This window comes from Pan troglodytes, chromosome 18 (assembly GCF_028858775.2).
Source record: "Pan troglodytes isolate AG18354 chromosome 18, NHGRI_mPanTro3-v2.0_pri, whole genome shotgun sequence".
NCBI lineage: Eukaryota > Metazoa > Chordata > Mammalia > Primates > Hominidae > Pan > Pan troglodytes.
In genome coordinates this window covers 44383513-44406519 of record NC_072416.2, presented here as the reverse complement: position 1 = coordinate 44406519, position 23007 = coordinate 44383513, and the positions used below count along the sequence as shown (strand labels likewise).

The 23007-nt window shown below is 45.2% G+C and overlaps 1 protein-coding gene across 2 annotated transcripts in view; it reads left to right on the top strand.

Annotated features, from left to right (window-relative positions):
• Positions 1-13088, top strand: part of CCNYL1B (cyclin Y like 1B) — a 30238-nt gene extending 17150 nt beyond the window's left edge. For both annotated transcript variants that reach the window (XM_016929773.3, XM_054668353.2), the window contains 3 exons: positions 3744-3910; positions 8839-9001; positions 10881-13088. In XM_016929773.3, coding sequence (XP_016785262.1) covers positions 3744-3910; positions 8839-9001; positions 10881-10994 — 444 coding nt within the window. In that variant the 3' untranslated portion in view covers positions 10995-13088. The remainder of the gene's footprint in view (positions 1-3743; positions 3911-8838; positions 9002-10880) is intronic.
• The last annotated feature ends 9919 nt before the right edge of the window (positions 13089-23007 follow it).

Genomic DNA, 23007 nt, shown 5'->3' with positions numbered 1-23007 from the left:
TGTGACTGGGAGCTGCTGCTCTGAATGCTTTGTTGTTCCTGCTGACCTCTTGTGCCTGCTCCAGAAATTGCCCAGGAACGTGGTAGCAGTAAGACTTGGACACAGGCTTTGCTAGATAGCCTGCTAAGCCATAGCTGTGTCCTTACCTCTACATCATTCTCACAGAATTCCTGTGGTGAGACTCATTCTGAATATGAAGCCCTCTTCAGATGGCTGGGATTGATTTACTCCTCCCCACACTAACCTGTAGAGGAGTGTCAACCATGCAGCCAGGAGAGAAAAGATACTTAGAACAGTACCCTCTCCTTTAGCATCTGGCTAGAGCTTAGAAGAGAAGGCTTCTGCTAGGCATCTGCATAGAAATCCCTCCGTGGGCATTGGATCAGGTGCAGTCCTCTTCATGGAGCTGCAGGCCATTTGGAATGCTCAGCACATGCTGGCAGGAAGCAGAAGTGGAACTTCCAGCTAGAGAGAGAGAGCTGACGCAGGAGGGAAAGCTGGATTGGAAGAAGGGGGAGTTCACTGTAGACAGGCTAAATTTGGTGTGCCTGTAAGATAGCAGAGTGGCCGTGTACAGTCAATATTTGTATCTATGGGACTGGAGCATGAATCTGAACTGGAAATAAGGAATGAGGAGTAAGAATACCTGCTCAAGGCTGGGCACAGTGGCTCACACCTGTAATCCCAGCACTTTGGGAGGCTGAGGCAGGCGGATCACCTGAGATCAGGAGTTTGAGAGCAGCCTGACCAACATGGTGAAACCCTGTCTCTACTAAAAAATACAAAAAATTAGCTGGGTGTCATGGTTGGCGCCTGTAATCCCAGCTATTCGGGAGGCTGAGGCAAGAGAATCACTTGAACCCAGGAGGTGGAGGTTGCAGTAAGCCAAGATCACACCACTGCACTTCAGCCTGGGCAACGAGAGTGAAACTCTGTCTAAAAAAAAAGAGAGTAGCTGCTCAAATGCAGAGAAAGTGTTTAGAATGAAAGTGGAGAAGCCGGGCATGGTGGGGACACACCTATAGTCCCATCTGCTTGGGAGGCTGAGGCAGGAGAATCAGTTGAAATCAGGAGTTTGTGTCCAGCCTGGGCAACATAGCAAGTCCCCATCTCTAAAAAGGAAAAGAAAAGAAGGTGGACAGAAGATAGCTGTGTAAGGACTACCAGCATGTAAGGGACAAGCCCCCAGTAAAGTGGCTAGAGTGGGAGGAGGAAGAGCAGGAGAGGATAATAAAAGAAGAGCAAAGGGTTCAAGATAGGAAAGGCTGTGGTCACAGGGCTAAATGCTGCCAAGAAGTTGTCCGTTCCATAAACACCCCCTGGATGCCGACCGTGTCCCACTCTTCTAAGTGCTGGGGTAGAGAAGAGGACAGGTTGAACACAGTCCTTGTCTTTATGTGCTCATGTTGCAATGAGGAAAGCATTTTTTTAGGTTATGGAAAATAGCAAAACAATAAAGCAGGATAAAGACAGAGTGATGAGAGGGGCTCATTATTTCAAATAGAATGATCAGGAAGAGCCTCTCTAGAGAGGTCACATTTGAACAGTGACCTGACTATAAAGCGAGGACGATAAGAAGTGCTGGCACGACAGGAAGTAGGATGAGTGCTGAGACTGAGACAGAAACACATTTCATGTGTGTTCAAGGAACAAACACCAGGGGTCCACGTGGTGAGAGGAATGAAGGAAAGAATGGAAGAGATGAGGCTGCACAGGCAGTGCGACAGCTCACAGAGCCCTTTGGCTTGCAGGCCATGGGAAGAAGTTCAGGTTTTATTCCAGTTTGATGGGGGCGCTCATGGTAGATCTTGAGCAGGGGAGTGCAGTGTTCTTAATTTAAGAGGTTATGGTGACGGCTTTGGGGAGAGTAGACCACAGTTGGGAGGAAGGTTGGGGCAGAGAAGATTACCAAGAAGCAACTAGGGTGATATAGGTGAGCCGTGACACATGGCGGCTCAGAATCTGAAGCAGGCAGCCTACCAGTGAAGGTAGGCATAGAGGGATTGCACACAGATTGAAACAGGGTAACTCACATTTAAGTGTTAGTCCCCAGGAGCTAGGCCAATGGCAATTCCCTGGACAAGATTAGGGCCAGCTTGGAGAGTGGAGCCTTGGGGTGAAGGGCTCTGGTTTGTAAGTGTCAAGACTCTGAGGACCTTGACAAGAGGAGTCTGAGGCGAGTGATGGGGGTGGGTGAGGTGGGTTAAGGAGAGATGGGAGGTGAGGAGCTGGCAACAGGGCCTGATGCTGTGAACAAATGAGAGGATGCCTCTGGGGAGCTGTGGGGAGCCTGATGGGAACAGGAAACACATTCATATTGGGAGAAATCTCTGGCAGAGAGGGAGAAAGGCTTCAAGAAGAGGTGATTTGGGGAACAGTGTTCTGCAAAAGTGGGATGGGATCCACCGTGCTGATAGAAGAGTTGGTGTTAAAAAAGGAGCTTTCTCACTGACCCAGGAGGGCAAGTGGTTTCGGTGAGTGTCAGCAGGTCCAGCTTACCAGTAAAGGTGACAGGAAGTTGAGGGCTTGCCAATGCTGTTTAAGTGCTCTCTAATGAGTGCTGTGGAGTTGAACCCTGGGAGGGAGGGTCATTCCTGGGATACTTGATAGTGCAGAGTTAGGGGGAAAGGGAGCAGAATCTCTCATAAGAACATATCATGTTCAAGAGCCATTTGATTTTGAAAACATAGTTGAGTTTGGAGAACATTGCCATATCTGAGCCGCCAATCTGATAACCTTCAGACAATAAATGAACTCTCTTAAAATGAACTGTTTTCCTTTGATCTTGATACAAAGATGTCAAGTAGCATAGAGACATACTCTTCTGCAGAGTACCCTCTGGGATAGCAACGCCTCACCACTCACCTCTGTAACCTCCACTCAGCTGGTCCCTCACCAAGTTCTTTATAGGATAGAGATTGGATAGATAGAAAATACTTTCTGAGATTGTCTCACAAACTGCTTGGCATGTTGAGAGGAACCCCGGGGATACAGAGGCCGACAGCTGTCTCTGCCTAAAACCCAACTGAATTGACTGAATGCAGATACTGTAGAACAAGAAATGAGTTTTCTTGAAGAGATTGTGGAGATGTGGAACATAGGGGCTGTGGGCAGGACCCTCCTTTCATACTCATGTGTTCCTTATCAAGCACTGAATACGGAGATTATTTCTCAGCCACAGAGACCTGTGCTTGTCATGCTGTCTGCATGGCAGGCATTGGGAAGTGAGCTTGATCTGCAGTTCCTCAGCTGGTGTCCCAAGAGTGGGTTAGTTACTGTGAAAAGGAGAAGACAGCAGTGTTCTCAGTATCACTTGAGTGTTACATATTCAAGCATGGTATACCTGTAAAATTCCTATCTACCTGCCAGCCAGGTGTGATGCTGCACACAGACGGCACTGGAGTGTTTCCTGAACAACCTTAATCTGCACTGGGCCTGAGTTTGTGCTGCCTTGAATGAGTGTGAAGGTGCTGATGGTGCCTCTCTTCATGCCCACAGGGATGTCCAGTCCTCCCTGTGACCAAAATTGGGCTGGAAATGTCTATAGGCAGAGTAGGCTGCAGAGGTATCTGACTATGACTGTGATTTGGCCTCTTGCTTTGTCTGAGCAAAGTCTCTGCAGAACATAAGAATAAAAGGCACTTACTTTCTGGTCAAAACCAGAAGAAATCTTTCATTTTTAAATGTTCGTATCACCACATTTAAGCTGAACTGAAATCAAAGAGCAGTGCTCTATTTTGCAGGTGTACATCGAACGACTTCTAACTAGTGCTAACATCGATCTTTGTCCTACTAATTGGAAGAAGATTGTCCTTGGAACCATGCTTCTTGCCTCCAAGGTTTGGAGAAATCATGGTCTGTGGAGTGTGGATGACAGCCAGAATCCCAAGGACACTGCAGTTGAGAACATGTGAGTTTGTAAGGTTTTGGTGAACTGTGTAGCCAATTTCCATACCTCATTTGCTCTCCAAGTTAACCCTGTAAAAAATATCTTTATAGGTTTCATCGTGCAGATAAAAGAAATAGGCATAAGACCACAGACTTCTCTCTATCCAGCTTTAGTATAACAATTTATATTTTTTGGCATTCATGGGTAGGTCTTGATGTGTTATTGTTGTAATAACCTCCTGGATAAACTGAAAAGTATTTTTCTGATTGTTTTTTGGCAAACCTCTTACAAGTGTACTATTAGAATGACACAGTACAATAAATATCTTTATAGCTTTTTAGAAGCTATCTGCCAGTTTCAGTCCCTTTTTAAGGGGCAAACATTTGGCCTTTGAAGTAATTGGCCACTGTTAAGGTCTTAAGGACTCTGGACTATGGAGAAGTTATAGCTTCAACCTAAGTCACCCTTTGTGTAGTTGCCTTTGCTGGTCCTTTCCTCCCCATTTTATCTGAAGATCTGTTTTTATAGGAACCTTGAGGTATGAAGTTAAATAGCCACAGATTCCTGTGCCCTGGCCCCTCCCCATTGGGAGTGTTGCATGTGTTTGGAAATTAGCCTGATGAGTTAGAAGCTCCAACGTTCGCCTCCCGCAGTGTGAGAAGCATTTCTGGGGCATCTCCCCATGCCCACCACACTCACAAAGCTCCATGGGTACTCAGACATCCGCAGCAGCATGCTGGGGTCTGGAGTTGCCCATGAGAGTGCAAGGAGTCTTGCGGAGTCATGGGGTTCCTCCCAGATGCACCAACATGACACTGAAACGCAGCTTCACCAGGGCTCCCTTCCAATCTGGCCTCATGACTGCTGTGAAGGGAAGGGCCCTGGAGCTGGCAGGCAGGGAGAGCAGGGAGGCATTTCCAGCAGAGCCTTCCTGGGTGCCTGCTCGACAGTGAGGACAGCTGTGCAGGCTGCATCTGTGCAAGACGAGGGAGCAGCCCTTGTTCACACTGAGCAGCAGCAGCAGATCAAGATCATGCCAGGCATGGGACAAGTTAGTTTTGTGACCTTTGTCCATGACTCCAGATAATACTGTCATTCTGAATCACCTCAGTGTATGTCTGCAATTGAAGATATAGTGTCTGTTGTAGGTATACCTCAGTGTATATCTACAATTAAAAATGAGCCCTTTGCGGCTGAGCTCAGTGGCTCATGCCTGTTATCCCAGCACTTCAGGAGGCTGAGCTGAGTGGATCGCTTGAGCTCAGGAGTTGAAGACCTGCTGGGTAACACAGTGAACCCTGTCTGTACAAATTTTTTTTTAAAAATTAGCCAGGCGTGGTGGCAGGCAGCTGTAGTAGTCCTAGCTACCTGGGAGTTTGAGGTGGGAGAATTGCCTGAGCCTGGGAAGTTGAGGCTGTAGTGAACTGTGATCACATCACTGCACACCAGCCCTGGGTGATGGAGCCAGACCTTGTCTCAAAAAGAAAAACAAAAATCTATTTTTGCCACCACTTTGCCAATAGTGTAAACCAAGTGATCATGGTGATAGTTCTGGTAGCCATTTTAGCAAAGAGTGTGACCGCAAATGAATTTGAAACTAACGGAAATACTTTGGACATTGAAAACACTAAGGTGGCCTTGATCATAGTCATCCATTTGTAAACTGGTTCCTCAAAGGAAGCAAGATTTGTGACTGCCCAACTTCTCCTTGCCTGCTGCCTAGTCAGCGCTGATTTATTAAGACAGGCGAATTGCAATAGAGAAAGAGTTTAGTTCATGCAGAGGCAGCTGTACGGGAGACCAGAGTTTTACTATTACTCAAATTAGTCTCTCTGAAAACTCTGGGATGGTTTTTTAAAGAATAATTTGGTGGGTAGGGGGTCAGAAAGTGGTGAGGGCTGATTGATCAGATCAGAGATGGAATCACAGAGAGTTGAAGCTGTCCTCCTGCACTGAGATGGCTCCTGGGTGGGGGCCACAAAACCAGATGAGCCAAGTTTATTGCTTGGAGTGGTGCCACCTTTTCCCAGTACAGGGCCTGCAAAATATCTCAAGCACTGATCTTAGGTTTTACAATAGTGATATTATTCCCAGGAGAAATATGGGGAGGTTCAGACTCTTGCAGCCTTCAGCCGCATGACTCCTAAACCATAATTTCTAATCTTGTGGCTAATTTGTTAGTCCTGGAAAGGCAGGCTAGTCCTCAGGCAGGAAGCGGGTTTGTTTTGGGAAAGGGCTGCTACTGTCTTTGTTTCAAAATTAAACTATAAACTAAGTTCATCCTAAAGTTAGTTTGGCCTCTGCCTAGGAATGAACAAGGATAGCTTGGAGGTTAGAAGCAAGATGAAGTCAGATCAGCTCTCTTTCACTGTCACGATTTTCTTAGTTACAATTTTTGCAAAGGTGGCTTCAAATTTGTTCATGAACACTTAGTTCTACCATCATGGCAGCTGAATTGTTCTCAAAATCAGCAGCTCAGCTGGCTGGGGCTCTGAGTTCTAGTCACAAGATCAGAGAGCATGCAGGGATATGTGCAGGTTTCCACAGAAGTGAGCTCCAGGAGCAGTGGGGCAGAGCCTAGCTCCAAGAAGACCAGTTCCAAACAGTGCTGTTGGTGTGTGAATGGTGAAACACCAGGAGCTATGCTCCAAAAAGGCTGCTTCTGTTTATGATCTTGGGAATCTGAAAAGCATTACATCAAAGTGTTTATAGACATTTGTTTCAGCCCCCTGCTGTTGACTCTTTGCAATGGTCCCATTTTGAGTGTAAATGTAATAGTTAAAAAATTGGTGTTGATCAGATTTTTCTTAAAACTTTCCAATATCCCAACATGGCACATGTATACATATGTAACAAGCCTGCACATTGTGCACATGTACCCTAAAACTTAAAGTATAATAATAATAAAATAAAAAAAAAAACTTTCCAATATCTATGTGTCTCCCTAGAATATTTCCTTTCTAAAGAGTAAGTTAAACTAAGTAGCTGCTATTTGGAAAATTTGCTGTGTCTGTAAAGGGTATGCTATTCAATCATCTAGCCATTTAAAAGAAACCACAAAGCCCAGAAGATGCATATTCTATACACAGAATGCTTTTCTTCAGGATTAAATTTCTATTTATATGTTAATTCTGTGAAGTACTGTATTTCTACACGGTTACAACGTACTAGTGGAGAAAATAAAAAGGGATCGTGAAGTGCCTTTAATTCCTGTCATAAATCTAGTCCTGATTAGCTATCTATTCATATATTATTTGAATTATATATATAATTTGAATTATATATATAATTGAATTATATATAATTGAATTATATATATTTGAATTATATAAAATTGAATTATATATATAATTTAATTATATATAATTGAATTTTATATATAATTTAATTATATATAATTGAATTTTATATATAATTTAATTATATATAATTCGAATTATATATATAATTTGAATTATATATAATTGAATTATATATATAATTTGAATTATATATAATTGAATTTTATATATAATTTTATATATATAATTGAATTATATATAATTTTATATATAATTGAATTATATATATAATTTTATATATATTATATATAATTCAAATATATAAATATATGAAATAATATTCATATTTATTTGAATTATGTATATATAATTTGAATTATATATATATAATTCAAATTATATATACATAATTCAAATATATATATTTACATTTCTATGGACTTACAGACATTTGAACAGAAAATTAATTTTGGAAGTAGGTTCAGCTGGGTTTTAAGTTCAGCAAATGAGATCACCTCATTTTGGCTCGTGGTCTAACTGCCCCCCTTACAGGAGAACATCAAGCATTTGTTGACTTAGCCAGTGGGTAAAATATTAAAGCTTTCAAACCAAGAAACCAAATATATTGTTCAGATAGTGATCATTTTTAAGCAATTAACTCATTACAGGGGTTACTCTGAAAGCAGCCAGATTTACTCTAACTGTGTACCTATTAATTTAGCCTTGGTGAGGGCGGCTGGATGACCGTGTGGCAGAGGACAGCTCCCAGCCCTTTAGTCTCCCACTGCATTCAACTCCCCCACATCCCGTTCTGGCCAGGGGTGACAGATGCTGAGCACTTCACGGTTGCATTCCCAACTCAGGAGCAACACTGCATGTGTAAGGCCAGGGCCCTACTAGAAATCACATCGTAAAATGGGTTTAGTCTAGCCAAAATGTCTCTCCTTAATTTTTCTGCCTTTCAAACTTTAAAGAATATCCTTGTCCTGTCATAGTGGCAGTTTCGACTCTTCATAATACTAAGGTGAGCAGAAACTTGCGTTATGCCCCTTTGACATAGCCTTGTGGGCTGGAGCAGAGGGAAGGGGATTCTTTTTGCCATGGAATGTAGCTTGCTTACGTATTTATTTGGGATGAATCCTTCTTGTAGCCTTAGAGTTTTTCCTCCTCTGAGATAATAGGGTGGCTCTCCATGGGTCCATTTGTTGCTGTGGTGATGTACCCAGTCCTCTTGTTGGTGCTTCTCTACTTCAGTAAGCCCCTTCCTGTTATCGTCCTGGTAAAAATGCCTGGAGGTACTAAAGAGCTAATAAATGACACCCATCATTCTTGTCATGTGATTGCTATTGCGGGTCTTGTGAGTGAGCATGGAGTTTGAGTTGTGCAGCTGCCCCAAGGGAACTCTGAAGAATGAGCCCCGATTCAGCAGCAGGAGTGCAGAAGAGGCTTCCACCTTTCCCTTATCCCAAACTTGGGGTGCTGGGATGCAGAAGAGCCCCAAGCAGCTGTGTCTTATTTGGACATTAGTGTAGGGACCTGATCAGGCAGCCTTTATGTGTTTCAAAATAGAATTTAGAGCATCCTAGTAGCTCAGAATGATATTTTTAAAGATAACCCACTTGACTAGAATTGTCCTATGTTGGTTTTATTGTGTTTCTCCTCCCCCAGGAGCAAGATGGAGAAGTGTTTCTTGGAGCTACTTGAGTTTAATATTCATGTATCTGCCAGTGTTTATGCAAAATATTACTTTGACCTGCGTGCCTTGGCAAATGACCACGACCTGTATTTTCTATTTAGTTTTCTTCACAAAGATAAAGCCCAGAAACTGGAGGTAAGGATGTGAAGTCACTTAGTGGAGTTTTCCATCGGCTACAAAAGCCAACATCTGTTACAAAATCATATTAAGTAGTGATTTGGAAAATGAAAGCCTTAAAATTAACAGAGCAAAGAGCTTATTTCTTTGGCATCATATTTCTTATCTTTTATGGTCTATAGAAGGATCCATATTCTTAATTAATTAATTAATTAGTTTTTTTGTTTTTTGAGATGGAGTTACACTCTTTTTACCCAGGCTGGAGTGCAATCTCGGCCCACCACAACCTCTGCCTCCTGGGTTCAAGCAATTCTTCTGCCTCAGCCTCCCGAGTAGCTGGGATTACAGGCATATGCCACCACGACCAGCTAATTTTGTATTTTTAGTAGAGACTGGGTTTCACCATGTTGGTCAGGCTGGTCTCGAACTCCCGACCTCAGGTGATCTGCCCATCTTGGCCTCCCAAAGTGCTGGGATTACAGGCGTGAGCCACTGCGCCAGGCCAATGATCCATATTCTTAAAAATTTATTGATATTCTTTCTGCTATGACCATAATTCAGAATATTTTTAATTAAATTTAATCTGATTTTAATGGGCTTTGTTTTTTAACCTCTATCCATTCACACAACAATGCTTGAATAAATGCAATTGTATTCTTAATTATACCTATATACACAATGCACTTACCACTCTTGACTGTCTTTTACTTACACAGTTTGCAAATTTATGTTATTGTCTACCGTATATATCACGGTGCAGTCCCATGAGTTTATTAGACAAAGCAGTAGTGGCTGAGAGACTTGTACTTAGACTGTATAAGGTGCCAGTGTTTCAAGTGCTGGCTGTAGGAAGGACATGGCTTTTTAATGAAAATGGTAACTTTCATGGGGGTAATGTAAGATTTATGGCTTATGACCCTTGGTGAGTATACAGGAAAATTACAACTGAAATAGACATATATAAAATTGGCACTTTCTCTGGTATCTTGGTGATACTTTAGAATAATACATTTTTCTACCACAATGTGCATGTAAAGTAGCACCTTATGGTGCTTCAGTCATTAGACTTCTTGGATGTTCCAAATAGCCCAGCACAAACCTGTCTCATTAAAATTTGCTTTGAGTATATAGTAACTAATAAGGATTTGGTAGAATTTGAATCACTGAGTAAATCGATTTTTTGGCACAAGTGCATGTTTATTACGTTGAAGGAACAAGTGCACAGGTAACAGATATTGTTGTTAGGAGCTTGTCACAATACTCTTGAAATCTTTGGGAGTCCTATTTTATTTTTTATGTGACTATCATCAAGCGATGAGCCCAATTTTAAAATAATAAAGTAAGTTCCTCTTGGCTCTGGCAATCTATTCATAGCCCTGGCAATCTATTCATAGCCCTTAAAGGAGATCACCTTAGTGAATGGGCAGGGAGTAGCATCCTCAGAACCTGGCAGTGTAAACCTCAGCCAAAGCAGTTGCAAAGGGACCATCTAAAGGAATCTGCATGTGTGGCTTCTCATCAGTGATGCCTTTTAAAAAATGCTGGAGCCCGGCCGGGCACGGTGGCTCATGCCTATAATCCCAGAACTTTGGGAGGCCGAGGAGGGAGGATCACGAGGTCAGGAGATCGAGACCATCCTGGCTAACATGGTGAAATCTCATCTCTATTAAAAATACAAAAAATTAGCTGGGCATGGTGGCGGGCACCTATAGTCACAGCTACTCAGGAGGCTGAGGCAGGAGAATGGTGTGAACCTGGGAGGCGGAGCTTGCAGTGAGCCGAGATCGTGCCACTGCACTCAAGCCTGGGCAACAGAGCAAGACTCCATCTCAAAAAAAAAAAAAGTTGGAGCCCTTTTTAAAATTGTACCTGTTTTCTCTTTGACTTACTTTCCTAGGCTATGTCACGGCTGTGTGAACACAAAGACTTGCATCAAGATGCCACTGCTTTGAAAAGGGTTATCAGCATGAACTTCATTGGTATTGGGTGCTCTAATGCCATCTTATCTTAAAGAGAAAAATTAGCCTTATAAGACCCTGAACTTCTCAACTGTAAAGACTAGAAAATATCACTTCTGCTGAAAGAAACAACAATATTAGGATTTTCTTTTTTTCTTCTTTGTTTTATTTGTTATTTGTTTTTTTTGTTTGTTTGTTTAGGATTTTTATCAAGAGGAAGTATCTTCAAGTTAGCCACATTGTGGAACTGGGTGATGGTGGGATGAACAGTGGGTGCCAGGTGCTTCCTGCCCTTCCTCTTTCACTGGGTCCAGATGGCATTCCTAGGGCACCACCTTCTTGAACAACTCTTGGAGAGAAGGAGTGTCACATGGACACAGCACATCCCAGCTCAGAGTCCAGTCACCCAGTCTCAAGCAGGTGCCAGTGGTGTCCACAGTCACCCACAGTCCCTAGCAGGTGACAGTGGTCTGAGCTGAGCTGGAGCTAAAAAAACTTTAGAATTGGCTCCAGATTTGTGAGAGCACCTGGGTTTGGTTCTCTGTCCACTGAGGCACTGAATGCATGATGGCCCAAAACTCAACAATGGTGGGAAGAGAGAGTGGCCTTGGGGCAAGACTGTCGTTACTCCAAGCCCCAGGGTGGCTCAGGTCTGCTCATCTAGTCTTCGGAGGGAATCTGTGCATGTGAAATGAGGCCCCCACGTCATGGTTATAAAGGAAGAGATGAAATCAGCTCATCTTCTCCCAGGCCGATAATGGTCACTCCACCTAGGGAAGCAGTAAAAGACCTGGCCTTGGGATTGTTAGGGGAGCTACAGAAGTGAAAACTGAATTTACCCAGTTCCGGGAAAACAACAAAGGAGGAGCATCTGGGTTCAAAACCTTATCAGAAGATCATTTTCCCAGCTAATCTTGCCCCGGTGCATTGTATGGTCTCAGCGCTTATCAACAAAACAAAAGCCTGTCTATAATTCTAACACAGGGACACACCGCACCTCACATTTTCCAGTGCACTGCAGTGGTTCAAGAGATTGCTGGTGCTGCCCGCATCTGTCTGTTTGCATATGGAGAGGAGCTGAGGTTCTCACGGGAGCAGCTTCTGCATCCTGAGGAAGTTTACTCACGCAGTTCTGGTTGTAATAACTGGTGGCAGCTACTGACATGCAGTCAACAATGGGACTCCTATGGTGCACAGGACTGCCCCCCTTGTCAATCAAGAAATAATTTTCTGGCTTCCAAAATAGAAGGTGCTGAGGATCAACTGCTTCAGAGTCTACAAGGAAACCACTTTCTGAGACTTTCTTTTCTCTTACAAGAACACCAGATCCCCACCAATGTGAGATGTTAGATCAAGTTTTTGTGCAAGGGTGGATGTAGGGGGCAGAATCCTAAGATGCCCCATGATCTCTGCTGTCTTTTGTTACACCCTGAATCCTCATCTTTTCTTGGGTATGGCCAGACCTGTGCCTTGTTCTAGACATTTGAATATGGCAAAGTGAGGGAGTGGCTCTCTGCGAGTTACCTTTCCTTTCCTTTTATCGGGAACTATAGGAATCCCTATTTTCTTTCTTGCGTTTACTTTCACAGTGCAGTGGTTTGGAATATCCCACTGTCAATTTGCGATTTCCTCCTCCAACCATAATCTATGGCCCTTTATATGTAATTGAATGTTTTCATGTATTGATATTTTGTCTGAAGATAAAATATTAGACTAAACATGTTAAAACATTTCATGCAAAACCTTCAGTGGTTGTAAAGTCTACTCTGGTGAATACACAAATTTATCTATTTTATATATTAAAAATTATATTAGTTGTGATAATATTTTCTTTTTTATCTTCACTTGTTAGATATAGTTACTTAAGTTTTTCCAAAATTAATGATATTGTATCTTGTATTTGATTTAAAATACTACTAGGATATTTGGATTGATAGTTGAAAATAAATGGCAAAATAAGAATTACTGAAACCTAGTGATAATGTACTTAGGATGGGTTTATTATCTATTATCTGTATCTTTGTTAAATGTTTACATTTCCATGAAAACCTATACATAACAACTTAAAATTTTGTGTAAAATCCTTCGTGCCCTGCACTTAGGCTCCACTGCATAATGAATAAAAGGAAAATGGATTCTCCTGCGGGAAGTTCTGCTGGGCTCTCCCTTTCTTTTCCCTGCAACATACGGAGAGCGTTTTGAGGTCTCCATGGGGTGAGGTGGCCGTGAGTGCCGGGAGGAGTGCGTGTGTGGAGATGTGTTTCGTGCCCACGATTCTCCCTTGGGTCTTTCTGATTGTGGTGGTGGCTTTGAGGATGGTTTCTGAGGATCCTCTCCAGGGGAGTTCTCCGCTTGTGAGGTCTCCATCTGGGGAGGGGGGAAGATGTCTGGGGAGGGATTTATGGGGTCGCCCCTGTGTGACAGAGGCGCCCTGTGCGGGGTCTCCGGGAAAGCATCTTTTTAGGGGTGGCTGGGGGAAGCCATCGCCTGGGTGGAGGGTGGGGCCTAGTCTCCCCTGTAGGGGGGGCGGGATGTCTGAGGGAGTGCTGGAGGGTCCTCCTGTGAGTCGGGGTCGCTGTGCGGGGTCTCAGTACAGCCCTCGACCTGGGGAACTCATTGTGGAGAACCCGAGGTGGTTGGGGCGGGGAAGAGGGCAGCCTGGGCAGTTGCCGCAGTATGTCAGCGTCGCGGATGCCAGGAGACAGGTTTGGGATGAGTCTTTGGAGGGGAATAATTGTGGAGTCCCATGTTCCGGGCGGGGAAAACTCGAGGGTGCTCCAAGGCCAGAGGTCAATGCGGGGTGCGCGTGAATAACCTAGGGGGGCTCGCAGGGGAATGATGGCTCCCCCGAGAGGTAAAGGGTGGAAAGAAGGGGCCTCAGCAGGTTAGGTCTTGCAGGGTCCTTCTGTAGGGCGTCTGGGAGATAGATCCGTGGGCTCCTAGGGTCGCCCCTACCCGGCGCGGGGTATTTTCCCGTCTTCAGACCTTTCTGGGTCCCTGAGGAAGGAAGTGAAACTGGCATCGCTCTCTGCATCGCCCGGTGGACGCGGCCAGGAGGCCTGGGCTCCCGCCTGCCACACGTGGCGCTTGGCAAACTTGGTTCCGGGGAGTCGCGGGGCTCCTGGGCGGGGAAGCTCCTTGAGCCTTGGAGACAGCGGGGCCACCCCTTAAGGGCAGGCAGCAGGAAGGAACGGAGCTAGTTGCGCACCTCTGCATCCTTTTATTACGGAATTGGAATTGGGTTTACTTGGCCGACCGTGCGGAGCGGAGGGTGGGGTCGGCGCTCCCCCTCCTCCTTCTCTGCTGGGCGCAATTTCCAGCCCAGATCAGAACTCTTGGGGCGCCTGCTGAGGGGAGCGCGGCCTGGTGCGGGGGGCGGCCGCGGGCTCCCGGGGCTGTCAGGGGACATCTGCGCCCTGTGAGCGCCAAGCCGGCCCCACAGCTCCTGAGCCAGCCAACACTGGCTCCCGGCGCAGTACGCGGACCCGCAGCCCCAGCTCCCGAGGTGGACAATTTTGCTCCAGAGCGAGCGGCGACAGGTAGGGCTACAAACAGAGGGAATGCGGAGGGCTGGCCAAAAAATGAAAAAAAAAAAAAAAAAAAAAAGGCAAATTATTGAACGTGGTAGTCATGAAATGTGGAGTTCCGTATTAGATTTGAGTGTTACATTGGGTTTAGAATGAGTGACTACAATGCAGTTTTAGGACTGGCGATAGACAGCTGTAAAACTCTAGGAAACTGCAGATAGGAGAGTCGTTGATAACCTTTCTATGAGATGGCTCTTTTGAGCTGTGTTTGATAAGAAATATGCCCAAACCTACGAGTACAGCTTTCACATTCCTAACAATCTGAGTCACTCTGAGTCAGAGTGGTCTTCAACAAATTACGATCATTTCCTTTGCTTTTCTGACCTGGTTAAACGAATCACATGGTTCCTGCCCATTAATACCCCTGCATCACTAACCAAACCTTTGCGTGTTAGCTTGCTGCCTCCGTTTTCTTTATTATGCTTTGAAATGGACAAGAAATAGATTTCATTTTTACAATCTGTGCCCTGGGTTTCTCAAAATCTTAAACAACCTTAGTGTATGTTGACCTGTTAATTTTTTAAAATGCTTTACTGGGGTATATTTTATATAATATAATCACATATTTTAAGTACAACTCCAGGCTATTTGGTATATTTATAGAGCCATGCGAGCTTAATTACCATCTAAGTTTAGAATATTTGTATCCCTTAAGAGGAAAATGCATCGTACTTGCATTCACCTTTGCCGTGTCAGATCTAGACAACAATCAATTTTATGTCTCTATAGATGAGCCTATTATCAGAGTTTCTAATAGCCAGGATCATGAATTATGTGGTCTTTTGGGTCTGGTTCCTTTCACTTAGCCTAATGTTTTTGGGTTTCATTTCTGTTGTAGTTTGCATCGTTGCATCATTACATTATTCCTCTTGGATGGCAAGTGGAGTTCTATTGCATGGACATGACCACATATTATGTGCATTCATGTGAGAGTCTTTGTATGATTATAGGAATTTCCTTTGCATACTAACTTTGGGTTAGAATTTCTGTGTCCTATAGTGATTTTATGTGCAACTTTTGAGGGATAGCCACATTTTCGTATTGTTTTATTTTCAAGGTGGCACAATATTTTACATTCCTATTTGCAGCATATGTGAGTTCCATATTCTCCACTTCTTTTCTAACATTTGTCATTGTATCTTTGGTATAGCCATTCTAGTGGGTGTCAACTAGTACTAATTGTGGTTTGATTTGTATTTTCTTAACAACTGATGAAATTGAGCAAATTGGCAAATTGTGTATCTTCTATGGAAAACATCTATTCAAATCTTTTGTCCATTTTTAATTGGTCAATAGTTGTTTTATTATTGACCGATAAGAGTTTTTTATATATTCTAGATACTAGCTTCTCTGAGTTTGGTTTTTAAGATTCCATATATAAATGAGATTTTATATAAAATATATATAATATATATATAAAATATATATGTGTGTGTGTTCTTTATAAACCCTAATATACCCAAATAATGTATAAAATTTAAAATATTTTTTCCCATTAAGCAGCATATTTTTTCATATTCTTTTTGATGTCCTAAAAACAAAAGTTTCCAATTCAATAAAGTATAATTTATTTTTTTAATAAAATTGTGCCTTTGGTGTAATATCTTAGACATATTTATGTAACCCAAGAATACAAATATTAACTATAAGATTTCTCCAAAGAATTTTGTGTTTAACCTCTTACATTTTGATATATTACCCTTTCTGAGTATTTTTGGGGGTCTGTGGTTTGAGTTAGGAGTCCACTTTTTCCTTTTGCAAAGTGTATATTTAATTTTCCCAGCAAAATTTTTTGAAAAGACATTTATTTTCCTTTTACAATTTCTTGGCATCTTTGACACAATCAATTTACCATAAATTAATGTGTTTATTAGTGGCCCTTCTATTCTATTCTGTTGGCCTACATGAATCTATACTTATGCTAGTACCAGACTATAACATTGCAGTAAAAATTGATACTGGATGGGTGAGCAAGGTGGCTAACACTTGTAATCCAAGCATTTTGGGAGGCCAAGGCAGGAGAATTGCTTGAGCCCAGGGGTCTGAGACTATCCTGGGCAACACACCAAGATCCCATCTCTACAAGAAAAAACAAATGTTAGCGGGACGAGTGGCATGCACTTGTAGTCCCAGCTACTCATGAGGCTGAGGTGGGAAGATTACTTGAGCCCAGAAGTTCCAGGTTGCAGTGAGCTGTAATCCTGCCACTGAACTCCAGCCAAGGTGACAGAGCAAGACCCTGTCTCTGAAAAAAAAAAAAAAAAGATATTGGCAGTGTAAGTAACTAAATTTTGTTATTCTTTTCAAAAAATGCATATATTTTATTTCCTTTGCGTATCCACATGCATTTTAGGAAGAGGTTTAAAATTTTTGTTGAAAAAACTAGAGAATTTGCATTAAATCTATAGATCCAGCTTTTAGTATTTTGATATTAATATTAAGCATTGTTATTCTTGAGTATTGATGTCTCTCAACATATTCAGTTCTTTGATTACTTTTAGCATTTTAAAATAATTTTTCACTATGATGTCATTGCTCTTATTTTCTTAAAGTTATTTCTGACTATTTCTTCCATTAGGAGGCTTTTACCAATGGTATTTTTGTCTTCATTTAATTTTTAGATTGACTAATTTTATACAGTAGTACAATTTAAGTTTGTATGTTGATCTTGTATCTGATTGTATCTAATTAATTTATTAATTCATATGGGTTTTTAGTAAATTTCTTACAAATATTTATACAAAATCATGACGTGTGAAATGACCTATTTCTTTTTCAATCTGGGGAGTGGGTAAGAGACGGGTTCTGCCTAGGCCTGGCCCTTCTTCCCATCTGGTCATTGTGTGAGGCCCAGAACCCATGGTGGGAGCTATGGAGAGGCACAGCCTCTGCCTGGGTCCCTGGGCCTGGAGGGGCAGGGCTGTAGGGAGATCCTGGCTCCCACTTAAGCTGGTTAGGATGGATGCCAGAGCTGTCCTGACGGGGCCCTGGGAGCACAGCAGAGGCCCTGGGGGGTGCCCTGGCGAGGTGGGCATGCTCCCTCTCCCCAGCTGAGCTGCCTTTGGCCTCTTGCTGCCAGCTCTGTTCCCCCTGGGAGAGACTTGGTTCCCTCCTGGCAGGGAAGGGGCTGTGAGGATGGGAAGGTGGAGCTGCCAGCTTCTCAGTTGGAGCTCAGAGGCCTGGGGTACCAGTGCAGTTGTCCTCTGGGAGACAGTGATGGGGGGTTCCATCCACCTCCCTCTCACCATCAACAGTGACTCTCAGGAAGGAGGTGACTGTCAGGGCACCTGCAGGGGGCAGCAGGAACCAGAGGCTCCAGCCGGCCTCTAGGCCCAGAAGGCAGAGGAGATGCTCAGTGCCTGTGATTGGCAGACTGGGGCAGCCCCTCAGGGCCTGGGCCCAGCTCTACATCAGCTGTTGCCAAAGCAGTTCTGCCCAACCCTCTGGGGTGGAAGCTGAGCAGAGGACCCCCATTCTGGGCGCTTACGCTGTCAGCCAGTCTCCTAGGCCCTCAATCTTCAGGGGTGTAAGTACCCCAAATGCCGGGTTCTCCTGTCCCCCAGTGGCCTTGCCAGGAGTGGCCCCTTTCTGGGGGTATAGGGAGATAGGCCCGAGTGCAGATAGCTGTGCGTTCTGGTATCCTGGAGCCACTGGGGCCTCCTGGCCCATAGCCGTCCTTCTGGCCAACCTACAGCCAGATGCAAGGCAAGGGGAGTGCACCCTTCCTGGGGCAGCCCTGGTAAGTGTGGTCCCATTGAAGCCCAAAGCCAGCTCGAGCTCCAGCCTGGGACCCACCAGCTGCATTAGAGCAAGGGTAGCGGCAGAGACTGGAGTGAGGAACACAGATGGCACCAGGGAACTGGCTACTTTGCTAACATGGCAGTCCTGAGACCCCAGGGCCCGGGAGAGGGTGGCACCAGGGAGCAGTGGAGTCCTCATGAACAAGTTGGCTACTCTCTCACTGGGGAGGTCCCCAGGGCTTCACCCAGAGATGATGAGACCTTCAGGGTTCTCCAGAGGAAGGAGGAGGGGCAGGACAGACCCTCATGGGTAAAAGGAGGCCTCTGGGGAACCAGCCACGTTGTTTTGAAATCTGATCAGGGGATAGATGCCCTCTGCAGGTGGTGGGCTCCCAGAGCTGGGGAGGGAGGATGGGGCCTGTGGCCACCTGGCCTTGTCTCCCTTCTCCTCATCCATGCCTCCCATTCTAGACACGCCAAGGAGCACAGGTTTCTCATCTAGGTCCAGGTCTCTGCCTCCCCACTTCTGGGACCTCAGAGCTCAAAACTGCTGCTTCACAGTGGGTGGGGGCCCTTCCTGCTTCTCCCCTCATTCCAGGGGCATACCAGTCAACACAGCCTTTCTCTGGGACCTTGTAGGGTAAGTTCCTCCTCCTATCTGCCCTTCCTCTTGCTGCTTCTTGAAAACCAATCCATCTCTGCCCCTCCTACTCCTGTCTGCTCAGTCATTAGTGTCAGGCAGTTTTTCACTGTGGGGCATGGCTGCTCACTTACCAAGAGCTTGGGGTTACCCTGCCTGGGGGCTGTTGGGTCGCCGGAAGGGAGAGGAAGTCCTTGTGCATTCTTGTGGTTCTTGGCAGTTTCATGGAGGGGTGACAGCAGATGCAGTTATTGAAGACTCTCAGTGGCTAGGGTTTCGGGCAGTGCGGCAGCCGTGGGGGTGTGGCTGTGGAAGGGAATCTGGGTTCCTTCTGACCGGTGTCCTTGGGTCAGACTCTGGACCTTTCTGAGCCTCATACACCCTTATTTGGGGTGAGAAGGAGGGGACCATATCTGAGCTCCCGGAGGTCCTATTTCTCCTATGTCGTGGGATACAGGGGAGGGATAGTAGCTTCTCTCCATGTCCCTGGTATGCCTTTCTGTGCTGGCAAAACCTCTGTCTGAGGCTCCTGCTCCATGCTTCCAGTGGGTCTGGTTTGGGCCCACACATTTCTGGGAAATGCACCCTAATCCCACTGCTGAGAGCTGGGTAGGGAAGAAAAGATGGGGCTGGCTGGGATGGGTGGATCTGGGTGCGCTGTTCTATCTGGAAGCTGACCCAGACTCTGCTCAGGGCTGAGACTTTTGAGCTCTCAGCCAAGCCAAGCCAAGCAGGCCTGCCTGGCTGATGGGCACACCCTGGGGTCCCAGGTCCCCATTTGCTCAATGGGCATCCAGGCAGGCCTGTGTTTGATGGAGGGTTTCTGAGAGGAGACCCCAGCTCCCAAAGGCAGGGAGGGGCTCTCCTTTGTTCCCCTGGTGCCTAGGTAGGAATGGAAAATTATGCCACCTACTCCCCAGTCTCCTCACAGCCTGTAAGTTGGGGGATGGGGTGTAATTCTGCCATCAGTAGTCATTCTGGCATTTGAGAAGAGGGCTTATTTCACCTAGGCCTAGAAAGATGAGTGTGCATGCCTGAAAGAATGGAATATCAGGGGCAGCCTGGACAAAAGCACAGAGGTGGGAGGGCAGGGGCAGGGTCTTCAGCCTTCTGTGTTTTGGCGCTTCTAGACCTGAGTGGGAGGCAGGAAGAAACTGAGGCTGGCTTTAGGTTGGTGCCTGAGAGTGCTGGCTTAGGAAGCTTGACTTAGAGAGCAGTGGGCTTATTAGAGGGGTTCCAAGTGGCAGTCTTGAAACAGGAGAAATGCCCATCCCAGGGCTTGGCCACAGAGGTAGGGGACCATGGGCCAGTTGGGGGATTAGGGTGAGTGATTCAACAGGGAAGGGGGACCTACACAGAGCAGCGGCCAGTTTGTGGAGGAAGCTAAATTCCATTCCCACAAGACAAGTCTTCAGTGACGCTTAAGGGTCAGCCACATGTGATGCCTGGGAGGCAGCTGTCCCCTTCATCTGAAAAGCCTGATCAGGGCCAGGATCAGGATTGGCCATGGGAACTTCATGGTGGAAGGAGGATATTTGAAGCCATGGAGAGGATGAGGTGAGAAAGAGAAGAGGCTGGGCCCAGGCACATCCCCAGCTCAGGACTGGTGGAAGGGGATGGAGCCAGAGAGGGAGGGACAGGGGGGTCATGTTGGTCAGGGAAGAGGAGGAGGGAGTGTGCAGTGGTGGGGGGTGCTGCTGAGAAGTCACACACATCAGGACTGGAGAAGATCCTTGGGCTGGGCCCTAACAGTGGCATTGGTGACCCTGGGGAGAGTGCTTTGGGCAGTGTGCTCAGGTGGAAGCCATGCCATGGTGGGCTGAGGAGCAGCAGATGGGAAGGGAGGGCTCAGGATGTGGGAGGGAGGAGGCGGTGGACTGCAGGGGTGCCGAGGATGTGGTGGGACTGTGAGTTGGAGGCTCAGGAAGGTATGCAGACACTGTTCTATAAGGCACATGCCCCCCCCAGGTGAAGCGAGGCAGACAGCCCTCCCTCACCAGCTAGGCCCATCTGACTCAGCTCCATCCTTGTCACCCCCAGAGCCACAAGGACTCCCCAGAGAACTCAAAGAAGGATGTTGGTGCAGCCAAGTCACCCAGAAAAGGTGGGCTGGATGAGGTCGATTTGGGAGCTAATATCCCAGGATAGGAAGTCATTGTTATTCAGAACATGGCTTTGCTGTGAAGATCCTGACCTCCAGGATAGAGTCCTTCTCTCACAGGTAAGGGGGAGGAAGGGATGCTGGAGACCAGGCCTGAGTCTGCTGGGAAGGATGAGGCTAAAGTACCAAGTCTTACCCATGCTCCTTCTGACCCCATGTCATAGGCAGGAAACCGAGAGTCCTGTGCCTTGCACAGGTGCCAAGACTAGCTCGGTCATGGAAACCCTAACCCAGTGGCACTAGAGGAATCAAAGGCCCACAGAAATACAGAGTGTGGAGTGGGAAATCAGGGGTCCCACAGCCTTCAGAGCTGAGAGCCCTGAACAGAGATTTACCCACATATTTACTGACAGCAAGTCAGTGATAAGCATTGTTTCTATAGATTATATATTAACTAAAAGTATTTCTTATGGGAAATAAAGGGATGGGCCAAAGTAAAGGGATGGGTCTGGCTAGTTATCTGCAGCAGGAGCATGTCCTTAAGGCACAGATAGCTCATGCTATTGTTTGTGGTTTAAGAACGCCTTTAAGGGGTTTTCCGCCCTGGGTGGGCCAGGTGTTCCTTGCCATCATTCCAGTAAACCCACAACCTTCAGCGTGGGTGTCATGGCCATCAAGAGCATGTCACAGTGCTGCGGAGATTTTGCTTAGGGCCAGTTTTGGGGCCAGTTTATGGCCAGATCCAGGGGCCTGTTCCCAACATGTCCCCCTTCTTTGTTTTGCAAAGAGATAAAAACAAAGGCAGCTTTGTCACAGTGAACTACTTCTCACAGGAGTCAGGATCTGCATCTGCATACTACACAAAGACAAACAACACAGATTAAAAGCACAATCATCATTGAAATCATAGAGCTTCCAAGTGTTTTTATCCATTTTAATGGATTACTAGCTGCTAACCCAACTGCAGCTCCTTCAAGTACTGCAGTTCTTGGCATTAAGGTCAGGTGTGCCTGGAATGCTTTAAATATTTGTTCTTTTAATTTTACAATATCCAAAGACAAATTTTTAGAGTGTGCTTCTAGATGCTTTTTATTCTTTCCTAAATTTTGTTCTTATTAAGAGTCATTAATAGTTTCCACAAATCCTTATGTTTAGGTCCTATAACGGGCCATATCATTTGAGGCTGAGGGGCCACTATACCACCATGGTGCCAGATAATAGGAACTCTTGCCATATTTGTTATCATTTCTACCATCTGACCATTTTATTCAGACCAGCTGAACATAGTATGGCCATGGCATGCAGAGGGGTGCAATTCAAGCTAAACAGCCCATTAGGGACCAATCAATAATGATTCCATAGGAATCGTTGCACCAGCACCTTTGCCTGTTCTGCAATGCAATCTTCCTAAACAAGTACATTCATTTTTTCTGCCCAGGTTCAATTCTGTTTACAAATAGGTTTTTGAGGCCAGTATGCCTCAATTATAGGACCAGATTTATTATGGCAAATACTGAGATCAAAAAGCATGCATAACTGTGTCATAGAGTGATTACATTCAGGCATTATTGCCAGCCAAGATTGATAAATATGCCCAATAAGTATAATTGTTCTCTGTGTCAGCCCTTGTTGAAGGAATACTCATGGCAATGGTGATCACCACTATCATAGCTACCATTAAATTACTCATTGTGACTGGTTGTCCCTCTTTCCTCAGGTTTTCTTCCGCCATCTGTGACAGCTTCTTGATCTGTCCCCAGGTGGGTGGCTGTGTTCAATGGGTGCTGCTCGTGACAGTTGGGGTCCTCCTCAGTGTCAGTCTCGACATGACTGCAACCAGGGGGTCCTTGGGTTCTTCCTGGAATCTCTTCCTTGCATCTGACTCATGATAAGGTTTCAGGTTTCTTGATGATATCCAAATCAGCTGTTGACTCAGTCCTGGAGAAACACAAGCATAACCTCTACCCTGTTATTATTTTACCTATTTTCCAACTTTTT